General features: G+C 37.8%; 1 protein-coding gene across 1 annotated transcript; it reads right to left on the reverse strand.

Annotated features, from left to right (window-relative positions):
- Window positions 1–424: 424 nt before the first annotated feature.
- On the reverse strand, window positions 425–9,588 carry LOC106535989 (uncharacterized). Its single transcript, XM_014033153.1, has 9 exons — window positions 8,722–9,588; window positions 7,622–7,838; window positions 6,872–7,033; window positions 6,693–6,780; window positions 5,949–6,113; window positions 5,629–5,832; window positions 4,472–4,643; window positions 4,297–4,376; window positions 425–3,428 (listed from the first exon to the last, which is right to left on the reverse strand). Exons 1-9 carry the CDS (start codon window positions 8,825–8,827, stop codon window positions 3,132–3,134), a joined length of 1,491 nt encoding a protein of 496 aa, XP_013888607.1. The 5' UTR covers window positions 8,828–9,588; the 3' UTR covers window positions 425–3,131.
- Between the last annotated feature and the right edge of the window lie 16 nt (window positions 9,589–9,604).

The raw sequence follows: 9,604 nt of genomic DNA on the forward strand, positions 1-9,604 counted from the left end.
AAATGTTTGTATGTTTATTCTGTTCATATATCTAAAATAAATTACTTTATTTTGAGAAATCTGTTCAGGTCACAAGTTTTCATTTTCTCATTCATGATCAGGGTAATGTCTTATCATTTCTTGAGATTTCATACACACTAAAAAATAAAGGGACAAGAATGGACCTAAAAAGGTACAAAGGCTTTGTCGCTCCAGCTGTACCCTAGTGGAGGACAATATTGTACCTCCAAACCTAGGAACAATTTTGTACCTTATTGTCTGTACCTTTAAAAGAACATTTCTGTACCTCTAGTGGCAAATATGTACCTTTATGTTCAGGTACAAAATTGTACCCATTAAAAAGGTACAAATTATGTACCCGATGAGGTACAGCTGGAGCGACACGACAAATTGTACCTTTAAGAGACAAAAACAAACCCATATATTCACAAAAATATTCTTTATTTATCAAAATCAATTCATTTTAAAACAGTTCATACAGTTTAAAACAAGATCAGTACCAAAATGTGAACATCCATTCTTAGTGTTTTTAATTAATGCAATGTTGTAAAACTTGTTTTTAACATAAAAGCAAAACAGAACAGAATAGAAGGTTGAATGAGGACTGTTTGCCTCTCGTTATAGTCATGCCCTTGCAAAAATTGTACAAGTGTTTACACGGAACATCTTAATCCGACATACAAACTGTCATCAATAGTGTACGTGTCAAGTGATGTATGGTCCTTTTCGTCTCCAGGTTTGAGCAATATCCACTCACTGTCTACTCTTACACGATATGCATGAAAATGCAAGTCAAAAGACAATGGATGCAAAATTTTACTGCAGAGAAACCACATAGTGTCAATGTTAAGAATGTATTTGATCTGTCCAAACACTGGAATGTTTTCCTCATGTACAAGGTCTAGTGTCAACACATCTCTAACAGCATACTTTACATTGTCTACTGTCACTTCAGATACACGTTGAATTACTTTCCCTTCTACATTGCTGAAGTTGCCACTTTCTTTTAGAGTAGTTTGAAGGCAAATGGGTAGAGACAATATTGGTGTGCTGATGCTTCTCCCAGGCACCTTTTCAAAATCACCCAGGATATTACTAGGTGAAAATTCCCAACACTGTTTGAGCTGGTGACGAGAGCTCAGTGTCACTGTTATGTTTCTAAAATTTCGACAGTTGTTGGTCAGATTCTTAAAATATTGGTGTTTCCCTTCAAAACGCATACACCAAAGAGAACGAAGAGGACCATACATTGACATAAGTCTTGGATAATGTACAAGGTAATGACATTTAGGTGTTAAAACAGCTCCAAAAACCTCTTTCATCTCAGAAAGAAATGTGTGTACAAGCAATTCTAGATATGCTAGTTCATCTTTACTCACTTTTTCTACCAAAACAATGTCTGCAATTTCTCTACATAGTAAGAACACATGCCAGTATCTGCTACCAGGAGGAATACGGTGCCCCATTATAAAAGGCAGCAATCGGAAAAGACACCATTTCTGGGCAGCTGTTCCTACAATCCCTTTATTTTTGAGAACCTGTTCAGAGAGCATAACAGGCTTGTTGGCCTTGTCATTCTGCCCAACACAGAATCTTTGAAGCTCTTCATTTAGCTCTGTTATGCTTATATGTTTTTGTTTACATGCTTCAACAAGGACATGTTTCATCGTCAGCGGAAAAACTCCCTCTAGCAGATCATGCATTAGATCTGGGGGCAAAGACTTGGTCACATCAAAATAGTTCAGTGCATCAAATGGACTTCTGCAATGTACACCATACAAAGCAGCATTTTCAACATTTTGCTGAACACACTGGAGATGATATTCATGAACTTCACTTGTTCTTAGAACATAGCTATCTTCTTGGAGTTTGTGATTAATTTCTGAATGGGTAGCCATACAGTAACGGCAAATACGACCAGAGTGAAAACACATGCGAAAGCCACCAATCATGTGAGCTGACAGATTGTCACCTGAAAAAGTAGCTAAGGCAGCATAGATTTTATGATCTCTTCCAGAGACATGAATTATCAAGCCCTCTGTTGAAAGCCGCTTTAGGTCCTCAATCATTGGTTTTAATATGACCTCCATGCCAAACTGTTTCAAATGGCAATAACGAACGAGCAGAGCTAAGTGAATATGCTTAAGCTGAGATCGATACTTCCCACTCAAATTTCCAACAGTGTAGTAAAATGCACACAACTTATATTTGGTTCTCTTTGATCCTAAAGGGTTAACAATTTCAAATTCATCTTCATATAGATGAAGCCTTAAAGCATTTGGGTGCTCCTTGAAAAACACATGTTCCTTAAAATAGAGAGCGTCTCTGTAATCTGTCAGAGTATCTTTATCTTTCATTTCATTTGTTTCAGATAGTATTTGATCCCAGACATCTTCATGAGAACAGTACTTCTGCAAAACTTCAGATATAGGAACATAAGAATAGGTCCCTACTGTGTTCCCGCTAGAGTCTTTCAACACATAGTGTACAGGTTCTGTATAGTCCATCTTAGCCTTGCAATGTTCTTTAATCATGTAAGGAGAACGAACTGCCTCACATGCTTTGTCAAAGAAATCAGATGAATGTAAAACTTGCTGAAGTTCAGAACATTTTGAAACATCAAAACCACTTTTTTCAAGATGATAAGCGATAAATGCATCATAGTTTTCTTTGAAAAAACAAAGAAGAAATTGAACATCGTCAGTTATCTCTTGTTGAACTGACAAATGTAAAAGGTTTTTCTCTCTGCACTTAAGAACAAATTTGAACAGATTATCTCTGAATTCCTCCAGTAGTTTATCTAAATTTGGCTCAACTATCTGATGATCAGGAGGACATGTATCTAATTCAGAATCTTGTTGATCACAGTGTAAATTGTGCTGCACCACACTGGCATCCTCACCGTGCCCCTCAGAGTCAGAAGACTGAAAGACACTGCGTTTATGCTTCCTGTACACATGTTTCCTAAAAGAATGGAACTGGGAAAAAGTTGCCTGGCATTCACTTATACCACAGGTAACACTGAAACGTGGTTCATGGGCATGAACAAGCCCAATGTGCTGGATTAACTTAACTAGGGTAAAAGTCCTTCGCATGCATTTGGGGCACTGGTATAATTGAGGCATGATGATCTAGCACAGATTGTTGATGACTCGGAGTACAGTTATAGGCAAAGTCTTGTCTCCCTCTTCCACAATGCTGACAATGCGCCTCTGAAGAAAGGTCAGGGTGTTTTTCAGGTGTGGTGGGTATGCAATGTTGAAAACGAAGTACATACTGAAGGCTGTTATAAAGGCTTCATCAAGATCCATGCAGTGGCACACATCTACTCCATCTACTTTCACCACACTGGGCCCAGCACTGGTCATCGCCATCTTCCACTCGTTATTCCTCAGTTGAATGGTTGGATAGGGTGTAGCAGCATCTTTCTATATAAATTACAAAAATAAAACATGTCAAACCAAGCAGCAAAAGATATTGTACCAATTATTTTAAAAAGAATTTAAAGACAGTGTTTAGTTACAGTTTTAAAATATTAAGTAATACAACTTTAAGCATATTAAATGCAAGGTTTCCCCCAGAAAACTGGCGACGGCTGGTGAGGGTGTGTGTGTTAAGGAACCGTAACATTTTTATGACCAGGGCAAGGAGCGCAGTATGGTTATATTTCTAAAGATGGTTTCTCACTCTTGTCTGTTTCTCTCATTTTACAAGAGGGCAGATATGTGCGTGCATACAGGTTGTGAGCGAGACTCAAGGGGGTGGGGTACGGTGGGGTGAAGTGAGGTGCATGTGCGGGCTGTCTTTTTGGGCTTCAGCCAGCAGATACATGAGTGAGCTGCACATGCAACATAAACAGTTCATTAAAACAAAGAGCAACCTGTTCTGCCCCTCCTTGATCACGGACCAGCCGGCCACCAGGAAATGTTGCAGTGATCTTAGTCTGTTCAACACCTCCAACAACTAGCTTGCTTTTAGCCATGTAGTAACCAAAAAGGTCCCCCATGAAACAGTTAGCTGGCGCGATGTCCTGAATGTTGTTCAGGCTATTTAAACCTGCGCTGGTTCTAAATAAATGAATGACATTAAGCCTGGTGGGTGGGTGGGGTGCAGGGGTGCAAGTTAAGCCTGGCAGCCCACCAGTGTAATAATGCACTGGGGGAAACACTGAAATATTGAGCAAAATATTAAACAAAAAAAAATACTAAAAATATTTCCTTACTCATACATCCTTAGTCATTTTCCTTTTCCTCTTCACTTATTTGAACAAGATTTTACTACATTCCAGATGCCTACCTCTCCCAAAGTGATGTAGTGTTCAATCTTCTCTCTGAAGACGGATGGCAAAAGGATGAGTCCAGCCCTTAAGTCAATTCCTCAAATGCAAAAAAAGACAAAAAAAAAGATCACAGATTACAGAGTGTAACTACAGATCTACTTTCACATTCGTTAGCAAGACGACTGTGACTACCTGGTAGGTCTTCAGCCAGGGCATCCTTTCTTGCATCATTGTACTGTTTTGCCAGCACAGACTTTCCCTGAGCAAACTTCAGCACATTTGGCAACACAGTGGCAAAGCCTTCTTTGAAACGATGACAGAAGGCAAATGTTGAAGGGTGAAGTCTGTCAACCTCATCAATACACTGTAGAATACACAAATACATTATCAGTTATTATTTTTAAAGGCAACTGCCGGCCTTACATTAAAGCTCACATTTTCACAATGTCCAAAATTACATAGACAAGCTCACATTAGGGATGGAACAATCACTTATAATCTCTATTGCAAAAAAAAAAAAAATATTGAGGATATTTTTAGTCACTGCAATAAATTTTATTTTTTTGCCGCACTTTGCTCTGATCTTGTTTTGGACCCATCTTTTGGTCTTAGATTTTTTATAATTTCCTAGTACAGCTGCTTTTATTTAAATATATCTAATCCTGGTTGCTTGTTCCATCAAAAAACTGCTTTGAAGTTTTCTTCATGGCCTTCTACCTAGGTTATTACACCAGTAAAAAGACTAACTACACCTGTGTGGACTGACACATATATTTTGCAATGTATATTATAATTTACTTTATTTGGTGTTGATACAGAGTTAAAATATTTTGGGTTGTGATGCATCTCATCCAAGTCACCAGCTGCATTATATATATATATATATATATAGCCTACTTATATTACAATATTTATTGTTAATGGTGACTATTATGGCCACAATAAATAAAAGACAAAAATTCAATGTTGTCTTATGCCTAATTGACACACATCTGTTTAGTTTGATGGTGGCTGTGGCTGAGTGGTTAGAACAGTTGTTCCTCTAATGCGAGAGCTGGAGGTTCGATTCCCGACTATTCTGACACATGTCTAAGTGTCCCTGGGCAAGACATTGAACCCCTTCTGCCTCTGATGTGTGTCCCATCAATGTATGAATGTGATTTAAAGCACTGATTAGTCTCTATAGATTGTTTTACTTGTATTAACTTTGTAGAGAGGTCTAGTAGAGTGCTGAATGTATGTGTGAATGAGTAAATGAAGACATATTGTAGTATAAAGTGCTTTGAGTATCTTGGTTGATAGAATGGCACTAAATAAGTACAGTCCATTTACCATTTAGCTGTACTTACTATAGTAGGCATCTTTAAGAAAGGATATTTGTTGAGTACTTCCTCTACTGGCATCCCTTCCATGATTTCACGTCGTCTCCAGGAGAATGTTCGAGCCATGCGGTCTTTGACAGTGGTCATATCTGGATGCATCTTCCGATATTCACTCTGGAGCACATCCACATGGGCCTCAACAGATGCAGAATCTTCCCCAACACAAATTTCCTTTGGGATAAAGAGACAGTGGCTGGTAATAACTTAATGTATAACGTTTGAAACTTTTCAAGTCTCATTTATAAATCAAAACATGAAAAATAAATAACACATGGAAATAAACTTACAAAAGATTGACTCAATGAGTTGCGAGACACTTTTGAAGATGTCTTGGTGGTCTTGGACTGCTTTGTATGGCCAAACTTCTCCTTCAACTTTCTGACTTCAGTGTCACTAACAAGTGGTGCACGTTCTGCTTTAAACTTTCTCTTCAACGACATGTGCCAGGTGTGCTAGGAAATTTTTTCATAAAACATTTAATATAATTTAAGCAGCAAATACAGATATATGCATACATGTTAATACAAATACGTATCATAGTGAAAAGCTTGAATAGCCAACTGGACTGGGTTGATAGATTAGAGTAGGTTTTGCTTCTAATCACAATAGTATCAGCTCTCTAGTGCAGTCTTCAAATAGAAGGCCTAACATTGACACCAGCTGGATTATAAGTGAATGAGACTCCTCTTTGTTGCAAAAAAAAAAAGCACCAATTAGTTTAAAAAGGAGAACTTTGTTTTTATAATTTAACTGGCCTTCATATTTTTTCCATCTTTGTTCCAGTAAATTATGTATTTTAGCACATAATTTACATATTACTGTTTTTAAACATATATATTTTTGTTTTTCCTTTTACTTGTAGATGCATTTGTATGTCTTTTTAAATAAGTGCATTAAGTGTATTTATTTATTGGTCCATATATCCGTTTCAGTCCTCTATAATTAACCCTGTCCAGCTGAATACCACCTGCAAGAAAGAGCATTTACAGACATATATACATATGTGCAGGCCAACAATTAGAAAGACTTACATAGCCATTCCTCTCCATGTCTCTCAGGAAAGGGTATTTCATGATCAGGGCCTTGGCAACTTGAGTGTACTCCACATTGGTTGGATACCTATCTCAAAGACAGAAATAAGATTTTTTTTGTTTGTTTTCTTTAAACACACACATATAGGACAACAATAGTATATAGAAATGTTATTTACATGGTGTATTCTGCCATCATTTCATACAGTACTCTGACTATTTTATTGCGGAGTTTGGAGACTCTGTGGCATGGTTCTTTTGCATCCAGTTTCATCTGGACATCTTTGGGAAATGTTGGAATGATGGTCACAACAGGTAGTCTCCTGTGAGCCACTTCGCCACTGAAAGGAAAAATGAAAGTCATCCTTTCCTAATTTTGGCTCTAAAACAACAGATCAATCACTGAATCAAATCTAAAAAAATAAAGAAATTTTAGTATTACTCTTTTAAATTATGCTGTGTATATTGTTACTTTCAGTTCTATTTACAAACAATTTATCTATCATAATTAATCATGTATAATGAATAATTTATTGACCCATTCACTATTCTGCTTAAAAGCTGTCCACTAAATCTTACCAGACATTAAGGACAAAGTTAACAATAATGAAATTAAAATAATCCCAGCCAAATGTCCAGTTAAATTAAATGAAAAGAAGAACTGTAATATGCAAATGAGTGTGTAACCCCCACAATAAAGCAAATTTGTACAATAACTCCAGGGAACTCCCCTTTACAATTATAACTCCAATAATTACAGAAATACATGCCAGTATTACCTGTTGAATCTACATTACATATACAAACAGAATACAAAAATCAAGGTTCCGTGCTTATTTTTTTTTATATTTTAAATATCATTTTATATTAAGCATTGAACAATATCTGAACACATTCATTCACAGCCAGTTTTGAGAGGACACACTTGCCTTGCATCAGAAGATGGCAAACACTGGAGCTCTACTGTAGATGTAGATGGACAGACATCCACCGGCACTGGCTCCAAAGTAATGCTTGTCTCGCCTTCCTTGTACTGTCGCACAAACTGTTGAAACTTGACTTGCTTTTTAAAGGAACCATCAAATAGGTATCCAACCATGGCTTCTGTTAGTCCATAGTCCACAGTTTCCCCATCAACGTCATTTTCTACGAACAAACACAAATGCGCGCACGCATGAACACACAGATACGCATACACAGATTAAGAACACAATAACGAATAAAGTGCATTGTGGTGTGTGCATGCTCGGCGCAGAGCACACCGGCAGAGCTTTGCGCGCCAAGCCCTGGCTTTCGGTGCTTGCTTGGTTCTGGTGAGACTCTCACCGAAGCCGGGGCGTGTGATGCGCACAGCTCTGCCTGTGTGCTCCAGTCCCCGTCTTCAGTGTGAGTCTTGTCAAAACCTGACACTGTACCAACCAAACTCAGTGCGTATCCAGCATACATAAATGACTCACCTTGTCTAATAAAGAGAATACTAACCATACCGCCAGGACCGCTCGCCTCAGTGCCCACACACCCCGCGTCCCGCGCACACAACCCCCTGCTATGCTAAGTTGCTAACTAGGCAGGGCTACCTTCCGACGGTGAAAAGGGCTCGGCTAACAACAAGGTGTAGCTAAACACAATGTCCGACAAATAAAAAATGTTTCGGTTTAAATATTGCACACGAAGCACTTTAGTATATTTGAATGCTAAAACATAATAATGGTGATAAGAATTCAAAACCTTTAAAAACTATCTAGAAATGTATCCTTAAACTTGGCTGAGTTATTTTTTTTTTTTTTTTGATACAGGATTTAGCTAAGCTGGTAGCAAATATGAGCCCCAAAGTACTTATTAAACACAAAACGTGAAAATACTTAGCTCTCGTGATGGTACTTCACTAAAATATTAAATAGCAGAGAAGATGAGTAACAGTAATTCCATGTACACAACATGTTAGTTACTGTTAGCAAGTGAGGTTAATCTTAAATTAATAGATTGAGTTAAGATTATATGAGCATATTAAATAGGTCAGATTACTTACCCTTGAATCTTCTTGCCTCCTCTTCATTAATTTTGATTCCAGCTTCAGATATTTTTTGAATAAGTTCTTCGGTGGACAAGCTCCGTAAAACCGGACAGTCCGCCATTTTACATTCCTGGCGCCTTTTCCATCAGGGAGGAAATACCCCACCCAACACTGACCCCTACTGGTACAATTTTGTACCATTTTCTCTGATCAATGATTTTGTACCTCTGAAGGTCCACAATAAATCACCCCAAGGGTCCATCTCTGTACTTACAAGGTACTTTCCCAATAAAAGTACCTTTTGGGTACAAAAGTTGACCTTAATTTTTTTGTGTGTAACGTAAAGATCTTTGCGTAAGATATGACTTTGTGAGATTAAGCTGGTATTAATTTCATAGAGCAGTTTCTTACAGGTTCCTTGAAGGGTCAAACTCATCGAAGCAGACTTGTTTATAATACAGGAAGTCCTCGCGGCCGTCAAAGAACTGCAGCATTTCTCTCGGTGACAGCACTGTCCTCACCAGATCGTCACTACGACCATAGCTGAACTCCATCTCTCTCTCCATTCCTGAGCTCAGAGATTTCCATCTGTGAGCTGAGAGGCACAAACAACGACCAGTCAGAGGACTGAGGACAGAAGTTTTAAGATTCATATTACAACTGAAATATACAGTATTTTACTGATTTAATGGCACTACATATATGCACTGAAATGTTTAGATACTTTTACACTCAAAGGTTTTGATATTCTTATGCTTAAATTTTTATAAACAATGTGATTTCCTACAGTGATTACAGTTGTAGTTTTTATAAACCATGTAGTTAACTTACATCCTGTAATGTAACAAACCACACACACACACACACACACACACACACACACACACACACACACACA

This window comes from Austrofundulus limnaeus, unplaced genomic scaffold (genome assembly GCF_001266775.1).
Source record: "Austrofundulus limnaeus strain Quisiro unplaced genomic scaffold, Austrofundulus_limnaeus-1.0 Scaffold1647, whole genome shotgun sequence".
Taxonomy (NCBI): Eukaryota; Metazoa; Chordata; class Actinopteri; order Cyprinodontiformes; family Rivulidae; genus Austrofundulus; species Austrofundulus limnaeus.

Excerpts from the sequence above, each read along its gene's own strand:
- LOC106535989 (XM_014033153.1), bottom strand. The coding sequence starts at position 8,827 with ATGGCGGACTGTCCGGTTTTACGGAGCTTGTCCACCGAAGAACTTATT. Across the intron at positions 6,114-6,692 it reads ACATGGAGAGGAATGGCTAT|CACACCTGGCACATGTCGTT; the intron begins GTAAGTCTTTCT and ends AAAATTTCCTAG. Across the intron at positions 3,429-4,296 it reads ACTACATCACTTTGGGAGAG|AAAGATGCTGCTACACCCTA; the intron begins GTAGGCATCTGG and ends TAATTTATATAG.